The sequence below is a fragment of the Pelmatolapia mariae genome, linkage group LG17 (assembly GCF_036321145.2).
Source record: "Pelmatolapia mariae isolate MD_Pm_ZW linkage group LG17, Pm_UMD_F_2, whole genome shotgun sequence".
NCBI classification, from domain to species: domain Eukaryota; kingdom Metazoa; phylum Chordata; class Actinopteri; order Cichliformes; family Cichlidae; genus Pelmatolapia; species Pelmatolapia mariae.
Genome location: NC_086242.1, coordinates 27403760 through 27429795, shown reverse-complemented (window position 1 = coordinate 27429795; position 26036 = coordinate 27403760). Strand labels below are relative to the sequence as shown.

Genomic DNA, 26036 nt, shown 5'->3' with positions numbered 1-26036 from the left:
AAGTTCTGCTAGCAAACCAACCATTAACCCCTGTAAACTGGAACAAATTCACTTAGATGTTTTCTTGGGTTTGGGACTCTTTAGTAGTCTTTTAGTCTTTACCTGCTCCTGTTCCCTTCCTCCATGGTTGTCAACCTGTCTGTATGGCTGACTTATCACTTCAGTTCAATTGCCTTTATACAGGTTATGTCTGAAGGCCTCCACCATTATGGCATAGACAGCCTCAATGACTACAGGCCTATAGCCCTCTGTAGTCCTGAAGTGCTTAGAGCAGATAGTGTCTCAGCACATCAGAGACTGCTACCCCCCTCCCTTGACCCCCACCAGTTTGCTTACAGAGCAAATCCACATAGGATGTCATCACCATCACCCTTCACAGAGCGCTGAGCCATCTGGAGAACAGGAAGAGCTACGTAAAGATGCACTACAGCTCAGCATTCAACACCATAATGACAGACATCTTCAGCCCCAAACTGGACCACCTTCAGATCCCCTATTGGAACCTGCACGATGGTTGTGCTCATCTCTGATATAGATGAGACAGCGTACAGGGTGGAGGTAGAAAACCTGTCCACTGGTGCTCAGAAAATAACCTGAAGCTGAACATCCTTAAAACAAGAGAACTCCTAATGGGCTTCAGGAAGCACAGACAGGTCCACTCCCCTCTTATTATAAAAGGAGAATGGGTGGAATCTGAGAAAGAATAACCTGAGGCTGATACTGGTCTTCCTCCACTCCTGAGCGGAGGGCGTGCTCTAGATTTTTGGAACGCAGGGGCCACTACTGAGAACAGAAAGGCTGCGCAGACAGTAATTAACACTGCCCAAAAAAATTATTGGCTGCCCTGTCCCTTCCCCATCGTCCGATCCTTCCCTCCTGCCCCTGGAAGATCGGGTGATGGTCTCTTGGGATGGGATCACCAGGGCCATCACAGGTCACCCCTTGGACCCTGCTCACCACCTGTTTGACCAGTTGCCCTCTGGTCAGTGCCTCAGGTCAATCAGGTCACACACCTGACTGAATGACCTGAGGCACCTGTTAAAAACATTCTCCCCCGTCACCCCACCCCTGCCCACCCACCTCACCAATCTGAGCCATGGTCTGAGTAACCCTCATCACTCAGTCCACTCACACACCGACTCTAATTCAGACTGTGAATAGACAGACTAAATTGTGATATTTAAATAGACAGTGCAAAGACAAGTCTTTTCTTTGCACTACCTCCAAGCACTTTGCTCTCCAGTGTGTGCCTCTCTATTGTTTTGTATATATTCCTCTAGACTGTATATCTCTTCTGTTTGCTATTTATTCCTGATGTCTTTACTATTCATATATGGTTTTTTTTTCACTCCTGCACAGTTGTCATAGAGCATCCATAATTTCATTGTACGTGTACAATACAATAAAGGGCTATTCTATTCTATTCTATTCTATATAGCGCCAAATGACAACAACTGTCACCTCAAGGTGCTTTACATTGTATATTGAAAGGTGAAGACCCAATAATACAGAGAAAAACCCAACAATCATACAACCCACTTCGAGCAAGGACTTGGCGACAGTAGGAAGGAAAAACTCCCTTTTAACAGGAAGTAACATCTGGCAGAAGCAGACTCAGTGAAGGGCCGACATCTTCTGTGACTGATTAGGACTCAGGAAGGGAGAAGGGACAAAAGACACAAAAAGGCTTCAGTGACAGGAGGAAATACTGTGCCACTGAAGAATCAAGGGGGGTGTAGTACACATTCATATTCAGGTGATAAAAATACAAAACAACACAAAAAAAACAAAGACCACCCTGCAGGAGGCATTATGGCATCTAAATAAAGTCTTGGCAAATCTTAAAGATTAGTTTTCAACTTATTTTGTGTTGTTATAAGACCAACAAAGTGATGTGTAGGCATAAAGAGCTACACCTACCTTGAAGAAAAACAACTTTTCACTGTGGACTACAGGTCACATGGGTGACAACTATGGAAAGACCAGAACTCAATCTAATCTTTTCTGAATGTGAATCCTTAAAATGTCCATTCAGGTGGAAGCAGATCACACACACTATTCTGGAGTCAGACACTGCATCCAAATCCAGAAAGACCTTTGAAAGCCAAACAGATGTTTCAATTTGTTTTTGTAAAATGGATAGCTCTGCTTTACTAAAATAACAAATTAAAAAAACAAAACAAAACACAGCTCCTATGGTCGTGTATGTGCTGCGCAGCCATATTCTTCGTAGACAACTGTCAAAAAAATAGGAATATTTCCCTATAAATTATACATTTTTGAATCTTAAAATGGCGTTGTGCTGTCCGTGGATGACTTTTGTGAGTTGGTGTGAAGGATTCTGACTCAGATCGTGGTTCTATAGCACAAGATCATCATAGTCACCGTATGAGCTCTTAAAACATTTGCCTTACAGATCTCAGAGTATCACAACCTAGCCTGGATAAATGGGAGGTCATCTGGCTTCTGGGTCAGTTGGATCTGCTTGGATCCCTGTGATGTAAATTTCTTCATCAGACAGTGAGCGAGGGTCCGTGTGGACATCAGCTTGCCTGTCTGTTTTTACATTACAACACACTACCTGTGTGCCCGGGCAGCGGACTTTAAAGAAGTATATAAGGAATGACAGCTGTCCATGTCCATGTTCAGAACAGAGTATCATCCGAGCTTTCAACTTGGTGCCAAGTCAACATACAGAGCCATCTGCTTTGGGAATAAGGGGGCCGACACTCTTCCCTACTTTTTGTGGCACGGGGGCTGGTGCTTAGCAAAGTTGCCCAGGGCTGGACAGAGGGGACTGGTCGATTAATCAATTGGCCTTTCTCAGTTTTGTAAAACTACTATATAATCAAACAATGTTTTTTTTAATCATTTTTGTAATTTTTTGTTTAGTCAAAAATATGATTGTCCCAGCTTCTTTATGTTACAGTCTAGTTCTAAACGATCAATTTAACGAGCCTTTTGACTTTTCTCTGATATTTTCTTGACTTCTGGCCTCTGTGGTGTGATCCTCACCTCTCAAACCTCTGCATGGTGAGGGCCAGGGTTTTGTTCAGCTCCTCTATGATTCGGCTGGGCGGGTGGAGAGGAACAGGCAGGGTCCCGTACTGCAGTGAGTGTGCACCCATTGGAGCATGGCTGGGAGGGGCGGGGCACTTCTGGAAGGCGATAGAAGAGGGCTCCATGCTCCCTGCAGGTACGGAGATCATGAGCTTCTTCGGAGGTAGAGGAGGAGACAACTTAGCCGACATGCATGGCAACTTCACGGGGGCGCCGTCTGCACGAGGAGGTGGATGTGGGAGGATTAGGCACACGCGCACTAATGCGGTTGTGAGCACGCATGGAGACACACTCACCTGTAATGTGATTGGGTAGCCTGTTGAAAGGCTTGGGTGGCAGAGCGGGAGGTTGTTTGTGTAGCGTTGGAGGTCTGCAGAGGGTTGATTCAGCACCATCAGCCTGATATATAATAGACTTCTTTGTGGGCGGAGCCTGACTGGATTTCTGGGTGTGGTCCTGTTGAGCATCACTAGGCATTTGAAACTCCAGGGAGCCTGGGGGAAACAACAAAGCAGTCAGAGACCACTGTGAATCAAATACCTAAAGAGGTTTCAGTGGTTCTGAGGCTGTGCTGCCTACCTACAGCTGCTCCTGCTACTCCCTCCATCAGCTCACTACCTTCAGACTCCGACAGGCTGGAGCCGAGCACCGAGGAACGACCATTCTCTATCTTCACCTCCTCCCGGATGGTCAGAGATGCACCATCTGCACAGAAAGATGCACATTGGTGTTGAAACGTAGGTAAAAAAATGAAAAAACAGAGCAAAGGATCTCCTTATGAAGCATTTTTTTACAATTTTACTTCACGTAACAGTGTAGTTTTCAAAGATAGATAGGGAGAATACACCTAGGTAGAGCAGCTGGATGTGAGGGAATGGTGGTAAGGATCAGACAGGCACACATATTCCTAAGCTCAGTCTTGTCATGATAAAGCTGACTGGTGTGCTGTAAGTAAACTTGCCACTGGATTTACTGACACTTAAAAAATGAGTTACAACTGTGCACAAGCTTGCGTGAGTCTTGCTAAACAGCACCACACCACTGATGACAGAACAATGTGAGAGACTCAAACCAATCAAAGTGCAAGAGTAAAGGCATGAATCACAACTAGAAGCCGGAAAAATCTTGCTTTACATTTTTATTTGAATCTAAAATCAAAATCAGGCCGCAAAACAAAGAGAATAAATAAAACTACAACACTGGCCACTTTCTTTCTCACCTTCGCTGTGTGGAGCCTCACCTTTCTCATAGACCTCCTTTAGGACTCCCTTCTTGATGAGCTCCTCTCTGCTCTGGCGAGTGGACATCTTCCTCTCCAACACTGAGGGAGCACAGAGGAGGAGACGTCAGAAACGACTAGAACAGGAAGAAAGCTGCTGTACTGGATGCTAACAGAGTTATTAGGATCAAGGAACGAGTCAGCTGCAGCAGCTGTTTCTTTGGACTCGCTGCTGCTTCCATCACTGCTGCTGTGTGCCAAGGAAATATCATGTGACTGACCCTCTGAGCTGTGCGCACAAACACAACACTACCAGTTCACTGATCCTCTGACAGAGATGCCTACTTGCCTCCTCACTCCTAAACATTTCCCATAAATAACACTTTTTCATTTTCTAGCATATCCAGCATGAGCTGTGAAAATATATCTTTTCCAATGCCATTTTCATTGGTATGGTTTGAGACAATATCTGTAAAATGTTAGGGTGGGGAGTTAATAAAAGCAATATTACAATACTACAAGTCGTTTCTTTTTTAAAAAATACCGACATACAGTATATCTAATTAAGTCATTTAATGGCTGCACCATTGTAATGCATTTTTCTGTGTTGCTTTCTAACAGCTCAGTTTGGTAAATTGATATCTACACATCACCCACACACATAGTAATGCAGGATTATTGTCTAACCGATGCATTTTGTCTTATATAGCCTTTATGAAGCAAAAGTCTTGAACCACCCCGTGGAAAAGAGAAGCAGCAATTTATTAAAACATGCACAAACACTCATGAAAATACAGTATTTAAGGCAAAAACAGAGTTTGTAAAATTCTAACGAAATTGAATGTCAGTATTTGGCAAGACCACCTTTATTCTTCAACAAAAGCTGAACTCTCTTAGGGCAGCTTTCTAGCGACTTCTCTTCTAGGAGTAACCCTTGAAGCTCTTTTCTGAGTGGTTTCTGTCATATTTCAGGCTGTATATCACAAAATGACTGGGTTTTCATTAGAAGTTAGCGAGCGTGGTCTCTGCCTATTCAGCTACCCATGAAAAGACTCTAATGGTCGTCAAACCACATCTTTATTTATATATACACTGAGGTGTCAACACTCATTGTTAAGGGTACAGAGGAGCTGGTCTAATGTTGTCTTTATAGGAAAAAGCCTCGAGTAGTCTTCAAGAATAGTTCTTCAGGCTTTTTGAAGGACATTCAAAGCTCTTCTTTGGATGTTGCCCCCCCTTTTGTTCCGTTTCTGTCCAGATGTTCCCACGTTGTTTGAGTCCAGGCTGTGGGGAGGCCAATCCATGACTGACAGTTCCATACAGATATGCTTTTACTGGATTGACAGTGTGTTTGGGATCGCTGTCATGCTGAAAATGAAGCTGTTGGAAAACAAATGCTCTCCATTCCAACGTTTCTTTGAGAATCACCTTGTTGATGCAATAATACTATTTTATGTCTGTCAAACTTTGTGTGATCTTTGATATGTTTCATAGATTCAGCTAAAGAAAATGGAGAAAAGGTGCCTAGGGATAGAATGTAAAACTGGTTCTGTATATGTTGCCCCAGTGTCAATGTATTGTAGTCATAACTGTTTGTGTTTCCTACAGTAAACCCTATTCAACCCCACAGCTATATTTTTACTTGAAGCATGAAAATCTGGATAATCCAATGCACCTTGACTGCATGACAGCAGGGTGCAGCAAAAGCACACGGTGCGCGCAACATGTAGCACCTGTGCGCATGTATACATGCTATAAAACGTATACTGTTCGTTATCTGGGTGCAGAGAAGGGAGGAAGGTTTTCAGCAGGGTAAAAAAATGAAAAAAAAAAAAAACCTGTGTAACTGCTGTGACAGCTGGGAGAACAGCTTGGCTGCAGGAAGCCTCTCTTCACCCCTCTGCTGCGTGTTTGCGTCGCTCAGTGAGAACAGGATGTAAAATGATTCAGCCAGCTGAGAAACAACAACAACAGCGGCTATTTCGGCATCCAAATCCAACACTTTCCTTCGCTTCACAGCTTAGTACTCGCTGAATATTGTAGCCCCGAGCCAGACATATGAAACTACTTTCAAATTTGCTCACTGCTTTGAATGAAGTGTTAATTCACTGTTAAAGAGACAACACGTTGGCTGGCAAACTCCATTTGAAGCTCACTTGTTGCTACGGCCAACATTAATGATCAATTCTTCCACAGCTGCTGTGCTGGCATCTCTGAACAGCAGTGGAATTAACAGCTTTCAGCAACAGTGTTTAAAAAAAGTCAAGTATAAGTTCATTGTGTAAGAACAGGAATACACTGATGTCTGGAATAGCAATTTGGCTGATCCCAATGTTTATTGCATTTATGCATTTCATCACACCACCTGAGAAAAAGCACAAATTCAGTCATTCTGATTTAAGAGGCTGGATCCCAAATATACATGCGCACCAAAACTGAAAGAATACAAATCAGTTACTATGTTTCCCCTGTGCTGACTATTCTTTATCTGTAGAAAAGTCTTTATGATGAAGACGGAGCCTGTAACAGCTCACGAATTTGACTAAACAAGTGGGAGGTGATGTTTACCTTCTTGCTTCCAGCTGTTAGCAGAAGTCTTTCTTCTGAGTTTATTACATACCTGCAGAATCAGAAAGCAGCAGGACCCTTTATTGAGTGGATACACATGTGAGAGAGCAGCCTCATTAATGACTGACAGAGATGGCACTAAAGAGGATCTAACAGCAAATGGAGTTTTGCACTTTTCTTGACATGGATGGGCTGTCACACAGGTCAGCCCATCCATGTCACAGGTAGTCACAGGTCCAGCGAGCTCCATCACAGCTGTCAGGATGTTTAATTTTCAAAAACTCTTTTCTAAGGTCTACTAAAAAATGTATAGATAAAAACATGTATGTTGTGGTCAGAGATGCACTGACCAAGCTCAAATATATGGCAAGTATCACAAAGGTCTGGCGGCAATCGGGACTGGGGGTGATAAACGAAATTAAATTCACCTTTAACTGTAGTTAATTACAGTTAATTCATGAGAATAATTAATTCACAGGGCCAGGTAGGTTTGGATAACCTTTTCTCCCTTTATAAATGAAATCATCATCATGACTTAAAAATACTGGAGGCCATCAGTGCTGCCCCTCAGCCTCCCAGTAGAAGGACCTAAGCTATAAGTTTGAACATCCTAGGTGACTTCCTTCGTGAGTTATCGCATTCACAAGATTTTCAAAAAACTTGACCTCTGACTTGAGGTCAAGGTCACTGAACTTCAAACTCCAGAGTTTTATTGAATGCACCTATGGTATCAATTTGAAAATTAATTATTCTTCACTTGGATTTTAGAGCTAAATAAAGATGCTGCATTCATGGTCTAATGGAAATGTCTACTTCCAAAATTGAATTCAGTGGACAAATGAAGGTTAAGATTACTTGTTCCTGCTTAATTTCTACATACAGCCATTCTTTGCTTATATGACGTATCAGACTATAATGACTGGACTCATGAAATCTCCCTGTGCATAGACAGCCACAACCATGCACAGTAGACTTTTGATGCTGACATTTTAAAGGACAGCGTCTCTCAAGGCTGTTGCTAGGTGTTAGAGATGGGAGTGAGGCAGAGAGGGCAGAAAGGCGCAGAGCTGGCTGCCGACCTGCAGATGTGCTGTTTACAAAGTTTTGGTTCTCACCTGCAGACGTCTGCTTAAACTTCTCACTCTTCTTCTTCCTCCACTTCCAGGGTTTGAACAGACGACCCAGGGTGGCGAATTTGCTCCGCCGCCGGATGGGAGGTGTGTGCGTACCCGGTACCAGCGAATCAGAGCGCATCGCTGCCAACCTCTCCACTTCCTCAGCTGAAAAGACAACATTAACAAGCAGATAAACAAAATGCATAAAAACATTGTTTTTGTGGTTTTGACTCACTTAATTATGCGCTTTTTATTCCAACGCTCAGCACAACAACATATTTGTTTGGATATTTGGCGTTATGACGACTGACAGTTGGCATCTGGGTGACTGATATAGTCTGAGTTATTTTTTAAGAAGAGTGTAGCACAAATTTGAAAACCTGATGCCATAAAATATATCGGCCATAAAAGGAAGAACTTCGGGTAATGACAAAAAAAACTTTTTTCAAGAAATCATTCTGGATAATGATCTGATTAATGACCATTTTATTAAAGCCTCAGCCAGGTGGGCACAAAGTAAATGAGCTATTATTCTATAGCTTATTAACTGATAATGGGCCCCTTTTAACCCACAGTTAAGTAGAACAGATGATCGCTGCTCTCTGCTTCAAATGTCAGAGGACATTTTCTGCCAGGGGGGTTGTGCATAATCAAGTCAGGTAAAGCTTATTTGGATCGCTTTCAATCACAGCTAATGTGTCAGGTGGCCACAGCAGCAGAAACCTTATGTAACAAGGAGGAGAGAAAAACTTGGACAGAGAGGAGTTAGCCAGCTACAACACAGACCAAAAGGGGGGGTCAGCGGTGAAAATCTGATAGAATTATAACCTCTTCAACTGTGAGCCTTCCCTTTCCCATGTTTTCCATTAACCCTCTTCCTCTGAGCTACAATTCCCCCCACCCCAAAGGGACTTTCCTCAAAGTAATCATGCTGGAGGCCACTCTATACAGCATGCTCCGATTTTCCATTTGAAATTACACCTTTCCCATTACACACACACACAACATCCTCTACAAAACAAGGGCAGAGCCAGCAGCAATAGAAGTGGGGGGGGAGGCAACATTTCAGCAGGCAGCAGAGGATGTAAACCTGCACACAAACACTGGCAGACAGAAGCATGCAGTGCAAACAGATACTTGTCAGACATATGAATGGAAAGATGGAAATGAATCCAAACACATGGAATTTTTAGAATTTGGGTGAAGTAAACTTAATTCAACTGGGAATGTTGTACAAGTAATTGAGGAATGACAGGGAAAATCTGGCAGTAAAACATAGGAATGTTTTGCAAAATCATGTAAATATTTCATATCCAGATTGCAAAGAAGAAATCCAAGTGCGGCTCAGAGTCAAAGATGCTTGTTTTCCACATCAAAAGCAGACAGATGTGGAGGTTCTGGACGCCTCCTAGGTGAGGTGTTTCAGGCATGGCCAAATGGAGGCAGACTGAGGAGAGATTACATCTGTCAGCTGGCCTGGGAAAGCCTGACTGCTCCCCAGAATGAGGTGACTAAGGAGAGAGATGTTTGGACATGTGTGTTTAGATTGCTGTCCCTGTGATGTGGACCCCGATAAGCAGGAGACAATGGATGATGGATGGATAAAAGACTGTTGTATATTATCACTGCCTTCAGCTCTATTACAAAAATACAGTATGACTTGACCATCAGACTACCTTTCAGTCAAAATCTTTGAAGCTGTGTTTTTGCCAGTTCTTTCTCCTCTATTTGAAACATTATCAGCAGTCGGTGGAGAAACCGGCCATGTGTAAACTGGTAGGCAGCTGCAGACGGGAGGAGATGACATCCTTCATCAGCACTGTACCTGCCATTGAGAGTTCCTTCAACAACATCCAGTCAGCCCCCCCTCATCCTCCCCTCCCTAACCCCTCAGTAGACACTCTGAGTCTGTGTAGCATCCCTGTGTGAACGTCAGAGCTCACGGAAACCTCCCTTGCACAAAGGCTCTCTCAATGAAGCGTCTCCAGCACCTAAAGCAGTAGTATTAGTGTTTCCAGGACAACAGTGACATCATTTGACTGCAACCCCCCCCCCAAAACTATGCAGATTTTGAGGTGATGACATACTGTGTTTGTCTCATCTTTTGTCTCCTTACACAAATAAAAGGTGTCCTCTCCCTCCTGGTGTAGTCCAACCCCCCCTCGCCACAAGCAGTGGAGCGAGAGCAGCAGTGAGTCAGAGGGCTCAGACTCACACTGCAGGGAGACATTCTTTCAGTCTGACCTGGGGTCTGTTATCTCACTGATGCCTCAAAACACTGACTCACTGAGCAACAAGCTCGAAAACAACTCGGTTCAGCCAAAACAACGATGCTGGAAGGCCTGTGTTACATGACTGAATTTCTTAGCTGATTCATAGTTTTAGTTTTGTTTCTCTCTCTCTCTTTTTTTAAATGGCCTTGTTACTGGGCATCAAGCAAAATAAGACCCCCCCCCCCCCCCCCCCCAAACTGCAGTTCCTCTAATGGCCACTTGAGGCTGGCTCCAAAAGAGTGTCAGTCCCACAGACCATATAAAAGATGTGAGTAGCTGTTGTGATGCCATCCACTGGTTTCTTGACAGTGGATGGCATTAATATTTTCACCATCACTAACTTAGTTTCAAAAACATTTGCTCATTGGCCAACGGCTTGTTAATCACAAGGCATGAAATTCACTGACCAGCAGTAGCCACTGTCATCTTTTTATACAGTCTATGCTGGCACCACCTGTTGCATCAATTGACTTGACTTGTGTTGATTTGTGGGGAAAAAACAACAAGGCCAACAGTCTGAAACATCTTCAAATAAACAATAAATGAATACATTTGAATTTGTCGACTAGGAAATATTACTGTCACTGTAAACCAGTTTCTTCATTACTGAGTTTACTGAAAAATAACGTTTTTGATCATCTGTTGAAGATCCTCTGTCAAGAAAACTCCAAAAAAGTTCTGGTTATCTCTTCTCAAACAAATCGTGCCAGTAAAACCAGGTTTTGAAAGGGCTGCTCACTAAATCCCCGGTGGCTGATTAAGCAATTTAAATCAAGTGGCTAAGTTTTATTAAAGAACAAAGCCTCCACTGATCCACACGCTAAGGTTTTCAAATAAAACCACAAGCTGATTAAATGAACAGATTCTATGATTAGCTATTGATCTCTGTTATTTAAGCCAGAGCAACTATTGACGTTGTGTGTGTTTGAGATGAACTGCTGCAGTGGTGGCTCCATAAATTGATTTCTGTATTGACAGAAAATTCATCAGCATCAGTGCAGATAATAATCCACCGACAGTTTGAACTTGAAGTGATCGTTATAGCAGTTAATAAGGGAAAAGACTAAACCATACGATGACGTTTGGTTTGTGGAATCCAGTAAGACAAAACCAGAAATTTTCCCAGCTCTCTATATTAACTGAAACTATAGCGATCCGTGCGTGGAATGCCCTGAACTTCTGCTTTCACGATGCAAACAGGGAAGCAAAACAAAAACTGGACTTGAAATCATGCGCTTACAGTGAAGATCCCAGCCACACCACAGCCCCGTGACAGTGAAGAAGACTCAGCAGAGGCTTTCAAACAGCATCAGCTACTGTTAAACTCACTGTAAAGTAAAACAGATTCAATACAGGGATCTGATCTGAGCGCTGACCCCGACCCCCACCAGCAGGCAGTGAGCGATGAGCACAATCATTTAAAAAGCAGGAGTACTCCTCCTCCTCCTCCTCCTCCTGCTCTCAAAGCAACCTGAAGCGTCTCACCGTCCAGCGGCTCGGCTCCTCGGCAGTTGCTGCAGATGTGTTTGATCTCCTTGCAGTGGATCATGAACGGCGTGTTGTTGTTGTTGTTCGCGGCGGGCTCATGATGATGCTGAAGCTGATGCTTCTCGGAGCTGTTACGGGACTTCATCCTGGCCAAGCAGAAGGCTCTCCTTCTCTTCCTCAGCTTCCCCTCTTCGGACGCCGGGGTTGAGGATGTGCCGTGGGTCTTAGATCCGGACCACGAGCACATCACGTCTCCTCCACAGCCCGCCATGTTTGAGCTGGACTGCAGGAATAGACCCTCTCGCCCTCTGCTCCACTAGAGGGGATTTCAAACGGTTTGCTGCTCTGTCCACCCCCCGCAAGTCAACCAGCATACGACGCTGTTTCCCCTCAGTTCCTACAAAATAAAAGCCCACCAGCCGCGCTCTTCTTTTTCAGATCTGCAACCAAGCTGATACCTTCACAAGGCATGAAGCCACTCCCATGTCACCAAGTCACACACGTCCCCGGCCACAAATCTTTCGGTGAACCCCAGCCAACTAATTTCTACGACCCCCCGTCCTCCCTCTCTAATCAGACACATAAAGGAATGTGTACACAGGATGAAAAGTACTGACTGTATCTTACTGAAAAAAGTAACCCTCACAACACACCTTCACTAAAAGCTTCTCAGTAAAAATGGAAAAGCAGAGGCTTCTTATGTTTTTATAATGATAACACTATGTTCAATCTCAGCTTAATGTACGTTTTTATGCACACACACACACACACACACACACACACACACACACACACACACACACAAATGTAACTTTTTTTAAAATCTTGGATCTGTTATGTGTGTCATCATCTTTTCTTGTTGTTTTTATTGATCAGCTACCCCCCCCCCCCCCCCCCCCCCCCCCCCCCACACACACACACACACTTAAAAAAGGAATAAACTTTCTCCTCTAATAATAATCATGCAGCTAAAACAGATATATCCCCTGGATACTCGCTTCTTCTGCTGGGAGCTGCAGCAGGTCCTCCTCTAGGGAGGGCAGCTTTTGGCACCTTCAAAGTCTTGTGATATAAATCCACTGTGATAGTGAGCTGCTGCTACTACATCTTACCTCCCACTTAGCTTGAACATCTGAATGTCTCAAAAACTAACTGCAGTGTTTTCATCCTAAATTTGTTGAATAAAAAAATTCCAATTTTCTGGCAAAGTACTGGAAGTACTCAGCCCACACTAGCCTCAGCAGTGTAGGGGAGAAAGAGGCAGGAAAAATGAATGACTCCTGGATGAACCAACTGCGCATGGGCCCCTGGACATGCCTACTCGATAATCCGGCCCAGGCCACTTCTTACACTTTATTTAAACAGCTGTAGCGTCTAAACTTGTACTTGTTTTTGCCACAAGTTTGGGTCTTATCTATTGTCAGGCTAACAGAGAAAAAAAACTCCATTATGCCCTGACCATGCACCCCACCTGTATCATTTCCTATTCTTCCTAGGATAATCTCTCTCTAATCTTAACCAAACCAGAGCTTTCATGCAAAATATTACAGAAATCCCTGTTTACAACATGTACACTACAAAAAGCAATAAATCACTGAATGCAATTCAAGGTATCTGCAGAAAAATTGAATAGTGATATCAAATAGGCGTCACTGTAAGTTGTCATCTTTATGTGGAATATGTATTTGGTGACGACAAAAATGTTGCTCCACTTTAACCTGGAAAGACCAAGAAAGAAAATCAGCCAGAGCCACATCGCCCCCTTTACCTATTAACTAAACAAACAAACAAACAAACAAACAAACAAACAAACAAACAAACAAACAAACAAACAAACAAACAAAAGTGAGTGTTAAGTAGAAGGTGAGGTGGAGGTGAGCTGCAAAGGAGCTTGCAAGTTAAAGCTGGTTAAATAGCACTCCCTATATGGTATGTGTCAAATGGACGAGTAGAAGATTTGGAAGATGAAAAAACGCATATCTACACAGGCTGAAATGTTTGTGGCTCCACTGACTGATACTCAGTGTTCCATTTACTGTACCCACCAATGAACCTTTATATGAAAATTCAAAATACAAGATGATTGTTAAAGTCACATGATTAGCTTGTGTGGGCAAAAAAAGAAACAGCATTGGCAGCATGCTTGCAAATGTCTATTGCTTGCTTACATAGCGTAATATGTATTAGTGTACTACTGATAAAAGAAGCCAGACTTTTAGCAAATAGGATTAAAGATCCAGGTAAAAATGGCTTACTACATTCTGAGGAACCTAATGCAAAATACATCTAAAGCTGCTTTTTTTGTTCGAACTAATGAATTTCAAACAAAACTGATTGGTGGCGGAAAAATGACAAGGCACTCTGCATTAAAAAAACCCACAATGTAGGCTTAGATGTGCTTTATTAACAAGAAAGCCTATAATCCTCTAGGCATCGTTATTCTGGATATCATTTGTTTTCCATTATTTTATTTTGAAGGTCCACTTCCTTTCCGGGTTCCACCTATTTTTCCAGCCTTAGCTTTAAGTAGCTCCAGCCCCCCATCTCCGCAGCCAATCACAGTCTGCACGCGGATCACTGACGCGCATTCGAGTCGCCGCTTTAGCCAATGAGGTTGAAGCACGGACATTAACAATGTAGTATTTTAAATCAAAGAAGGAAAACGTGGAAAACCAAGGGAATGACTTTTTACATTCAGAAGCAAAGCCACGTAGTCTGTCTGAGTGTGACACTAACAGCTGTCCCTTTTATGTGTTTGAATATTAAGACACACTTTGCCAGGACCGCGTTTGACCTCCTTTTCCATCCACAACAGCCATTCATCTGAGATTTCTGTTCATGTTGACATGACAGCATCACACAGTTGCTGCAGATTTGTCAGCTGTTATGCACGTAAGCCATGATTCACATCTTGCGCTTCACCACATCCCAAAGATATTGGATTGAGCGTCTAGTGCCTCTGGAGGCCACTGGAATACAGTGAACTTATTGTTATTTGTCATGTCAAGATCAATCAATCAATCAATATTTATTGATTTAAACCAGTTTGAAATGATCTGAGCTTTGTCACGTGGCATGTTATCCTGCTGGAAGGAGCCATTAGAAGATCAGTACGCTGTGTCATAAAGGGATGGAGATGGTCACTCAGGTCTGAATATTGCAACAGAAATCAAAACTCATCAGACCAGGCAACATTTTTCCAACCTGCTACATACAAATTTTGGTGAACAAGTGCAAACTGTAGCCTCAAAATTTAATATATAGATATAATATAGTGCTATATTATCCTAATAGATCATTTCACCATACCAGTGCAGGGTACACTTACAATGGAGTTCTGCGTTCCCACCATCACCTGATTATTGCATGTCTGATTGGGGTTCTCTCTCTAATGTTGTAAGGTCGTTACTTTACAATATAACGCTCCTTTAGTCAGTGTTAATTTCTAAATAACAATGAATTTGAAGTGGTATCGAACAAAAATAAATCCAGAGTGTTACTGGAAGCGGCTAACCCTTCCAGGTTGCAGACTGAAATCTTGAGATGTTCTTGAGGTTGACAGCTGTGTGTGAGTGTGTGGGTGGGTGGGTGGCTGATCAGTAAAAACAACAAGAAAAAATGACACACATAACACATCCAAGATTTAAAAGATGAAAACAAAAGTTAAATTTAGAAAGCCTTTTAAAAATAAGCATGAAGAGAGAAATTTGCATATTCTCTGTGGAGGCCAAGCAAGGGTCACAGACTGTAGCTGCGACTCTCTGCCAGCAGGTGGCGCTCATTTACAACAAATAGGTAAAATAAATTAATCCATCTCTTTCTGAAACAGTGACAGACTGAGCTGCAGGGTGCTGGCTGGTTAGGAGGAGTCACTGTCTAATCATCTGCTATCAACCTCATATTGCAACAGTCATCTGTGATGCACAGGAATACACTAGTAGGCCTTGGATGTGCGTTTGTGTTTGCTGACTAGACCTGTATTTATACAGTCAATCATTTCAGGCTATTTATTGTGTGAATTGTGTGCGGATGCTTACGTATTTATGTAACACTAAGATTAACAAAGCATATGCTCCATTTTCCTTGCTGCAAATGATGAGTCATGGAGGATTTCAAAATCAAAGTACAAGGCTGTGTATTACAAGATGAAAGGCGCACTGTTAATTGAACAAGCCTTGCATCTGGAGTGATCCCGCCTCCTTCAGTATCAGACCTACAGCTCCACACTTAGCTGAGAGTAAAAACAAGGGCGTAAAATAAAAGAAATGTCCTTTAAGAAGACTTAGAGCAATGAAGTGGTCGGATGAAGTGGATGAGGCTCAATTTAGCAGGGATACAAGTGAGGACCACCATGACTCCTTAAGTGTCACACAGGTGTCTCCACAATCTTATTCTGATGACTTGCCTGATTTAATACCTCTCTTCGGGTGCTGCTGCTTCCTCCAGTGAGGAGGAGATGGGACATTAGAGCAGCGGTGGGTGAGGACGATCAATAAATCTATGCCCCCAACTCACTTACACATACGCTAAGACTAAATATGGCTGGAAGGCGAGGTGGGTTCACTGTGCACTGGCAGAGCTCAGACTGTAGGTATGATTCACATTACTGGTTTATACTTGCACATTTAATGTATTCAGATATAATGTATCAGCAGTGGGACTACTCATTATGCATTGAGTCATATTATCATTTATAGCGCCCTCAAAAAGAAAATAAAAAACATAAAAAAAGTGTTGCTCTATGCAGTAGTCTAAGCAGCAACATTAGTTTCCCTTATTAATGACATGCTTTTGGTAGAGTGTGTCATCTCTACAAACCATTTATTGTCACATTTGCAGATGTTGTAGTAGTGGTTCTATTATGCTTTTATTTATTTTCTTTTTTACTATCATATATACACTCTACAACAAACTCCAGATTGATAAACTGCTATATGAGTCCAAGCATACAATACATGGAGCTTAAACTTAGCTCAGCAGTTCCACTTTGAAGGTCTACTTGTTGGCAGGAGATGAATGATTAAGTGCATAGATTGAAAACCAAGATGTGGGACTTCTTTTCTGAAACGTTTCCACTGTAAACAACAACATGAAGGCGAGTTACTGTGGAACAACACTCTTGTGGAGCACTTTAACCTGTACATAACTTTCAATTTTAATCACCAGGCCTGTGGTGCTTTTGCACATTCTTCATTCCGTATTTAGTGGTGATTCGGACACAATTCTCCTGCAGATACAAATTTTGGTTATGTATGGGTGACACATGTTGAAAGTGACACATGAACCAAATGCGAATTGAGAATGTAACACGATGAAATGACCACAATCTATATGAAAAAATACAGATGTTAATGATCACTGTAAAGTTTGCAGTTATGCACTACTATGAAGTTGCAGGCCTTAAAATAGACACATTTTTAAAAAAAGAATTTAATAAAAAATAACTGTCACAGCGAAGCAACAGAAACTTAATGTGTTTTATCTTCTAAGTTCCACGATCGAAGTTTTTAAAATTGGGACGCTTCCAAAACTCACACTTGTGATATTTACGAGCCCTCAAGTCCCTAGAAATATCATCTAGTCCCATTGAATACAACAATAACATTAGTGTGGACATTTATCACACACACACTCAGGAGCTAAAAGGAAGAATACAACAAGAAGGAGGAAGAATCTTTAATAAAGCCATTACATTGGATAGATGGTAAAAAACCCTATCTTAGAAAATCTGTAAAAATAGATATTTATTAAAATGTTTGATAAAAACATTTATTTATAATATTGACAATACCACTGTAATCCCTGGGTGTCTTTGAATTTTATTTTATTTTTTTACTTTACCTACAATACCATTAGATATCAGAAATGTATATCAGTGATTAACAGTTGTTAATGATGAATGTGTAGGTGTACAGAGCCCCACTTTGAGTCAATATCAGCCCAGTATTCCAATAGCACATTTAGCTAGAAGCTTATTGATCAGTAGAGGAAAAAGAAATTCCATTTATGGTAGCACAGCTAAAACTGTTGCTCATTGACAAAGTGATGAATTTGGCTAGTTAATTGATAAAATGTCAGCCTTTGTGAGTTTGACTACAATCTTGACATGTCCAGCCCTAAACATCAGTATCAATGTCAACAGCGAAGAGGTGACTACATAATGTTGGTGTTCTAGGCAGACTTGCAAAGACCAATCAGTGTCTGTGGACAAACGAGCACAGACACAGAACAGAGGAAGAAGTCTGAGGCATCTAAGTCAGAACCAAATGTTGATAAAGGGGTAAAGTGGGAGGTTTGTACACAACAAAAGTGATCTTGAAGAAAGGCTCAGCATCCACAGAGTATATCAATTGCAATGCATTCATATATTCTGTGGATTCTGTGACATGGCTGATTTGCTGATTTTCTACTGAGCTGGTATTCTGTTTTTTTATTTCATTTTATTTTGAGTATTTATTTTATTTTAATATTCTATTTGCTTTGTCTATAAAACATCCACATACTGTAACATATACTGTAACACGTGAACATTTTAACAGGTTCAAGCTGGGGGGGGCGGGGGGGGAAGTTAAAGTATTTTATTCCTCCTATTGTTTGGCCTTTTTCTGGCTTTATTTCATAGGGACAGGAAAGGGGCAAGAGCAGGGAAGACATGCAGCAAAGGGCTGCAGGTTGCCTGCTCATCCCAGTGAGCTAAACCAACACCCTTGTATTCCTCCTTGCAGAGTTCAGCTTAATCTTAAGGTGTACAGCACTGGTCTGAGACCTCTGCAACTCCTATATTGCATTCTTTTATTCTATCCCTATTCTCCTTCTGGGTAAAAAAAAAAAAAAAGTCAATTTGAGAGAAAACTGAATGAGTTACTGAATAGTGGCTATAGTCTCTCTGCAGAGGGTGTAAATCACTCCACACATAAAAAAAACCCCCATTTCCTTCCATGTATTTTTTAAGAGTTTAGTAATAGATCTCTTATGCTTTTTATGACTAGTCGTATCTAAATTGTAGTGTATTATTATATTAAAATCTCTTCCACATATAATATTCCTTCATATACTGTTGCTATGGTTTCAATACACTTTCATCAGTTCTACCCTCTTTATCTTTGATTTCTTTTAACAGTTCGAAATTGTCTGCACTGGCTATTAATATTGCCACTCCTCATTTCCTCGTCATGTGAGCTATTAAAAGTGTTTCTTGTGTTTGTGTTTCTCCAAATTTCTTAAGCTTCTTGTGTTCCACATGTCCGGTGTGCGCGTTGAATCTGGAGATCTGAATCGACTGAAATTTCCTCTTTGAGTCATTTATCCACAAACACTGTGACCAAGTCACTCTTTGATTCTGTTTCCTCTTGGATTCGGTAAATCTGTAGGTTGCTCTACCTAGATCTCAACTCCAATCATCTAGTTTGTCCAGTACTGATTCCTGATCCTTTATTAATTCTTGCAATTCAAAACTCCATGACTCTTTTTCCTTGGTGCGTGTCAGGGCAGCATTCATCTTCTCATTTTGTTATTCTATTTGCTTGGTTATTTTTTGCAAACTTCTGGTCAATGTTCCATCTGAGTTCAGGCAGGCTGTTGCTCATTTGGGTGGTTTGGCCATCTTTGAATGTTTTTAAGACTGTTTTCATCTCCCTTTGTAGTCTGTATTTGTCTGTAGGCTACTGTCAATGTAAGCCATGTTAGCTTCAAGCACTGGTCTGCTCTGTTCCTTTGTGTTATCTGTTACCTTACTTTGGGAGTTTGAGGTTCTTTTCTTTTTCTTCATTGCATCTCCTCCAGATTTCACGATTTTGAGTAATTGTATAATCAGTTCTCGAGTTTCACCAGAATTTCTTGTTGGTGCATAGGAGATCGTACATGCTACCTCGCTGTCCGACCAGAAAAAAATCCAGTATTCTGTTTTAAACAGGATGGGCACTATGGTCTGTGGATACAAAGGAAATGCCACTAAAAACAATGCAACATTTGGGAAGCACTTCAGAAAGCACTGGGTGAAATGACAGCTAGAATGCCAAAGGTTTCTAAGACTGTGGCCATCCACAAATGGCCTGCTCTTTGACAAAAAACTGACATTTTTCAAATGATTTCTATCCTTGTCTTCACTATATTTTGATTTTTTGATCTATAGAAGACACACACTTTCTTAAAAAATGTGACATTTTTTTATGGTAAGCACAAATTTCTGAGCATATGGCAACATCTCAAGTCTAAATTTATCAGTGACAAACAACTATTATATCAACCATTTATGGAGCTTCTACCATAATACAGGGACATGAATAGTGATATTAATACTGAATTCATCATCAAAAATTTCAGCATCTTTATGTATGCTGATTATTATCTGTCCTTAAACCAGCTGCTAGTATATATAATATATATATACATATCTCTCTCTCTCTCTCTCTCTCTCTCTCTCTCTATATATATATATATATATATATATACCAGCTGCTAGTATATATAATCTCTCTCTCTCTCTCTCTCTCTCTCTCTCTCTCTCTCTCTATATATATATATATATATATATATACATACACACACCAGCTGCTAGTATATATAATATATATATATACATCTCTCTCTCTCTCTCTCTCTCTCTCTCTCTCTCTCTCTCTCTCTCTCTCTCTATATATATATATATATATATATATATATATATATATATATATATATATATATTGGCACCTGTGGGTGGACAGCAAAGAAAGAATTTCATTGCACAAAGAAATGCGTTTTCTCTTGTGACACATGACAATAAACACTTTGAATCTTGAATCTAGATGCACACCTGCCAGCAGCCTGACTGCTGTGGCTCTTGCAGAAGTGTGAGTAAGGACTGATTGTCTCTGTGTCCAAAGTGAACAGCCTATATTGCTACCAATTCAATTTCAACCATATTAGATGATTATGCGCTCCACAAATTATATCTAGCCCTAACATTCAGTGCCATTATATGAAGTAGTGTTCGTTTTATGTAGTGTTCAATCCGCTGTTCAATCCACCCCAGAAAGGCTGGGACTTTTCTGCTTGGAGTTTGCATGTTCTTGTTGAGTCTCTGGCTTTCTCCTGCAGTCCAAAGATGTAGAATAGGTTAATCGGTGATTCTAATTCACTGCAGATGTGAATGTTGTGATGGCTAGCTGGCTGATGGATGGAGTGAAGATATTTTTTCCCTAATCTTAAGCATACTAGAGTTGCAATGCAAAACTATTACAGAATAGTTGTTTTGTGATTGCAGGGTTTCAAAAAGTTTGGAGTAAGTTAATCAGAACTACTTACATGAAACTACAACCATCATTCTCATCTGATTTTATATTTGGTAGCATGGTGCCATCATGCCATGAACATTAATTTAAAACCAGAGGTGGGGAGAGAAGCAGTAGGACCCCAGCACCCCAAAGAGCACATATTATTGACAACAGGCACGACAGTGATTAAGTCAGTAACAGGATAAAAAACGGGGAGCTGGGATGGAAGTGGGTTGCAAAGCAGCCTGCAGGATGCAGCAACCATTTTAAACAGTACACATTATTTTAGCAAGCCAATTGGATTCACAGACAAATATCGACCGAATCATTAACTGATATAGGCTGGAACTAAGATCAGCTGATTTCATGTGATTGCAGTGTAATGCTACATGATTATTGAGAAAGCAAAAATAAAATACAAGATCTGCTTAGAACAGAATGATGTCCAGTCTGAATGCTGCATTTAGTTGCCGCTAAAGCCTCAGTCACATGTGAATAAGAATAGCCTCTTTGAACTAAGAACATGTGTTTCCTGGGTGATTGCATTGAATGTTTATACTGTTGGTGACCGATTAGATGGCCTGCTATACAGCAACCTTAGCCTCTGAGCGACCACTTTCAGTCTCAAGGCGATTGCTCAGGTCTCCTAGTAGGAGGCAATATATCTCCTAATAATTTTTCTCCAGTTGGTTTAGAAATAATTTTCTTTTTTCCTCCTAGTGTGATTGGTGTCAATGTTGAAGCTACAGCAGTAAACACATATAGCCTAGTAGCCGTTTCTATGAGTGCCATAGATCCATCACCCATCCACTGATCCATCCATTTTCATAGTTTTCATCGGATAGTAACTAATCCTTGGAACAGCCTGGTTGACCAGAAAATGAAAACATACACCTTTTGGAAAGAACTTTTTTTCTTTCACCAAAGAAAATTGACTTAAAGACACATGAGACATGTCCTTATTTATCTCATAACGATACATAGCCTGTTATAAAATGGCTATTAGAATTATTAATCTCTCCAAATGAGGTGGAATTACGCTCACTGCAGTGTGGGGTAACTTTGTTTATCTGCATCCTGAAAAATAGAAAAACATGCACATTAGTACTTTAATAATCCAGCTTGTCCCCAAATAAAAATGCTTACAGAGCCATCTAATTAGATACAATATTTTTTATTATTATTATTATGCCTGCAATTTCTTTTTCCTCCACAACCCTACCCCTTTATCTCATTTCATTCCATACTCTGCCTTGTTTTTGTCTGTAAAATTCCCTGAACCGCATAAAAAAGAAACACAAGTAACAGAACTGCAGCAGGGATTAAGCGGTGGGTGGACAGTAATTTAGTTTGAGGTCTCAGAAAGGGGCTCGCGGAGGGCACAGGGGTTTATCAGGTTACAGCTTACTGCGCTGTAGACAGCAACAGACTTCATCTCTCAATGTCTCTGACGAGTCACAAGAATCAAGAGTGTTTTCAGATATAGGAAACGCGCCCAAACATACCACCACACCCTGTACGTGTTTGTGTGAATTCACACACATGCTGTACATGAGAGGTGGTACAAGCAGCACCTACTCGGACCACAGGTGTTCTTGTCACATCACAGGAGGCAGCCTGTGGCCTTCACAGCTGTCACATCATTGGCCATCAGTGAGGCGCTGAGCTCTTTACATCTGTCTTACTGTAAATCAGCATGCCCAACAGCATCTATTTTATGATGGTAGCAGTCTAAGCATTATTACTCATGAGCTGTCAGAATCCCCACTCTTCAGCTCAGTATAAAGCCATCAGTCAGGACTACAGGAGCACAAAACAGACCATATCCAGGATAGAAGCTCCCTCATCTCTGTGCCTTTGTGCTGTGATGGAGATCCACATGTGCATTTACTGAATCAATCTCACCTTGACCTGCCTGAGCTGTGATTCACATCTCCTTGGTGCTGAGTTTGCCTGACAACTCTAATGAGATTCCAGCACACTCAGACTCTGAAGCTTGGTAACTAGCTTGTCGAACACTAGAAGGGTGTAAAAATAAATCAAAGACTTACTGAGCTTCACTATTGGTGCCGCTGTGGCTCTGGATTTTTCCATGCACAAGGCATACTTTTGACTATGGTTTGTTTCCTTTGTGTTTATCTTTAGATCCAACATTGCTTGTTCAAAGTCTCAGAGATGCGAAATCCATTAAAATGTTCATGAAAACCATTTGTTTAAGTGTCCTTGTCTGTTCATTTTTTTTTGCTAAATAGAAAGATTCTTTCACCCACTGGAAAAAAAAAAAGGTTATTGATCAGATGTCCAGAGGTCATGTGTCTGGGTCTCTGTACTAACTGCCAAACAGCAATGCCAAGATCAATAGCAGCACTTTTGATGCTGGCCTGCTGTTCATGGGTCACACTTTTAAACTACTGCTGTTAACTAACAAGTCAAGTATTCAGAGTTCACTTCACCAAAATTCCTCAAAACATATCTTTTATATCTTATACTCTTATACCTTACACTAAGCATGCCTAATTTCAGTGTTCATGAGTTTGAACCTTGCCAAGCCTTTTCGGTGTGGAGCTTTGTCTCCGTGTATCTGCTCAGGTGTCCTCCCACAAGCAAAAGCCATGTATACTGGATTAATTATCAGGTTATTACTTTTATTAAAATGATCAGTTTATAAAGTCTTAAGCTGTCTGGAGAACTCCCTAAAGCTCATTACAACAACGTATGCAGAAGAGCATCTCTGAATGCACAATACATCAAACCTTGTAACAGATGGACTACAGCAGCAGAAGACCACGTCTTCCCTTGTCAGCTAAGAAGTGGACTCTGAGGCTACAATTCTCACTGGATCACCAAAAGGCTCTGTACAACATAAGATTGTTGCCTGATCTGATGAGTCTGATGTTGTAAGCAAAGAAAAGAGTAAAAAGGGCAAAAAAGCTCCCGTTTAAAAAGAAAGTAGGAAGTAAACTCACAGAAAGCACACGAAAAAGGAAAATACTCAAAATGCTACTAAAAACCAGGGTTACAACAGTATAGATCATGACATGTGGGATGTTTCGGTGTCTTCAGGTATTCCCAGACTCACTGGGAGGGCAATAACATTTATTGCACGATCTCTTGCTCTTCAGGTCACTGAAAACAGTTCTTTATCTCGTCTTTACTGGCTCAATATTTGGGCCCATTCCCAAGATACACTGTGAATTTAGGATGATTAGATGCCTCCCTGATGCTGCCGCTTAAGAACCGAAACATCTCAAGCACTTTTAGCACTAGGAGAACCAACCCCGAATGAGTCAGTTGTGCTCTATACAGTCTTTATGATTTATGACATACTGGAAAACTAATAACCTTCCCTTCTCTCTACTGACCTCACTGTCTAGTCCTGATGAGCCAAGATATCACCTTCTTATCCCATCTGGGCTTCTTGTCTCTATCAGGCAAAAAAGTATTCATCATCCTCTGGCCTTCGATGGTGCTTCTACTGCTAATTTGGGCCTCGAACTGAGGCTATTTGATCCTGACAGAAATTTAGTATGCAAAATTCATGTGCTGTTCTGCCACGGAAACAGTAAGGTGGAGACCTCCATTTCATAGTCAAAAATAGACTTTCTTTGTCATTTAATCTCCATCTCTCTCCATCTCTTCACCTCCACTTTCCAGGTAGTTCATCTGTCCACCCACTCTGATTAAGACGTCTGCTGGATGCGGCGCAGCAGAGGTATCGCCTTGTCAAGTGTGAGGGTGACAGACAAAAAACTGGCTATTTGTGGGTGACAGAATTTAATTGTTTTTTATAAGTGTCCCAAGCTGAGGGGATGGGGGAGGCTTAATGCATAGTGCTTTGTAGATAATTACGTGCACAGCAGGAACACTGGTCAGTTCACTGCTTTCCACAGGTTCACAACACCGCTCAGGTGAGTCAGGTGGAGCAAAGATAGTTTCCAGAGGGTAAACCATACAACATTGACAAAATTATTAGCAAGCACTCAACAGAACAAAACACTGTGATCCAACATTTGGCCGGGCAATGTTATACAAAATGTTAATACAATGCAATTTAATGCAATTTTCATGGGTAAACAAATGGAAGAATGATAGAAAGCTATTAGGGACATAATGGCTTACAGTGACCCAGATAAGTGGCAGAAAATTTATGGATGGATGGTTTAACCAATTAAAATAATATTTAGTGTATTTTAATTAATTTATGTTTTTTTGCTGAATTTGACACTTTGCCCTTATGAGACAAAATGCTTTTAAGCTAAAGTGGCTGCAGTCACAGATGTTTTTGCTGTGTGTCAATAAATATGAAATTGAGATGAGTCAGTGAATAAAACAGAATATATTCTAAAGCCTTTTCATGATAAACAATTCAGTGTTTCTACGAATTTCTAGGTTCTGCAGATACCCTAATCAGCTTTAATACAAAAAAAAAACCCCTCCAATTGAATGATCTGAGATTTAGATATGACACTATCAAGTTCTGATTCAGGTTGATTATAAGGTATATATTGCCCAAAATTATGAAAATCATGTGGTATCTAATGCTGTCTGTCTGTGAAGGTTCTCAGTCATCCAGGTCATCGTAGTCTAAGGAGCTTGGAAAGAAAAGCGAAGTCCAGACGCTTTTCTTTCCAAGCTCCTTAGACTATCTAATGCTGTCTGTCACACTGGGGAAAACAGTGGTTAGAGATGTCAATGTGACCACTTACAGCCAGCTGCCATCTTCAAAGTGACTTTTGTGCAACAATTATCATAAAACAGCAATAAGATGAAGTCAGTCTGCAATTGGTTTGCTATCAGTTTGTGATCAATAGATCCAGTCCGTGTACAGACACAGAAATGAAGATAATTTCAGAAACTTCTTCTGAAATAGTGAGTAGTTGCTGCTAAATGACAACTTAACTGTAAAATGACAGCTTGGCAATCTTTTATAAATGAATATAACCAGTTGTCAGTCAGATGGGTAGAGTCCCTGATTGCAAAGAAACACATCCCAGAAGAGCAAGGATAGAACTTGAAGAGCATTTCGTGATTCTGATTCAATTATCACTTATCAGTTTGA

General features: G+C 41.1%; 1 protein-coding gene across 4 annotated transcripts in view; it reads right to left on the bottom strand.

Moving 5' to 3' along the window:
* phactr1 (phosphatase and actin regulator 1) overlaps positions 1-26036 on the bottom strand; it is a 44976-nt gene that overhangs the window by 7849 nt on the left and 11091 nt on the right. For 2 of the 4 annotated variants that reach the window (XM_063460198.1, XM_063460197.1), the window contains exons 1-6: positions 11721-12019; positions 7963-8127; positions 4301-4381; positions 3640-3765; positions 3357-3554; positions 3016-3277 (exon numbers count right to left, since the gene is read on the bottom strand). In XM_063460198.1, coding sequence (XP_063316268.1) covers positions 3016-3277; positions 3357-3554; positions 3640-3765; positions 4301-4381; positions 7963-8127; positions 11721-11994 — 1106 coding nt within the window. In that variant the 5' untranslated portion in view covers positions 11995-12019. Of the gene's footprint in view, positions 1-3015; positions 3278-3356; positions 3555-3639; positions 3766-4300; positions 4382-7962; positions 8128-11720; positions 12020-26036 lie in introns of those variants that run through there. The other 2 variants (XM_063460199.1, XM_063460200.1) reach the window with 2 other exon arrangements.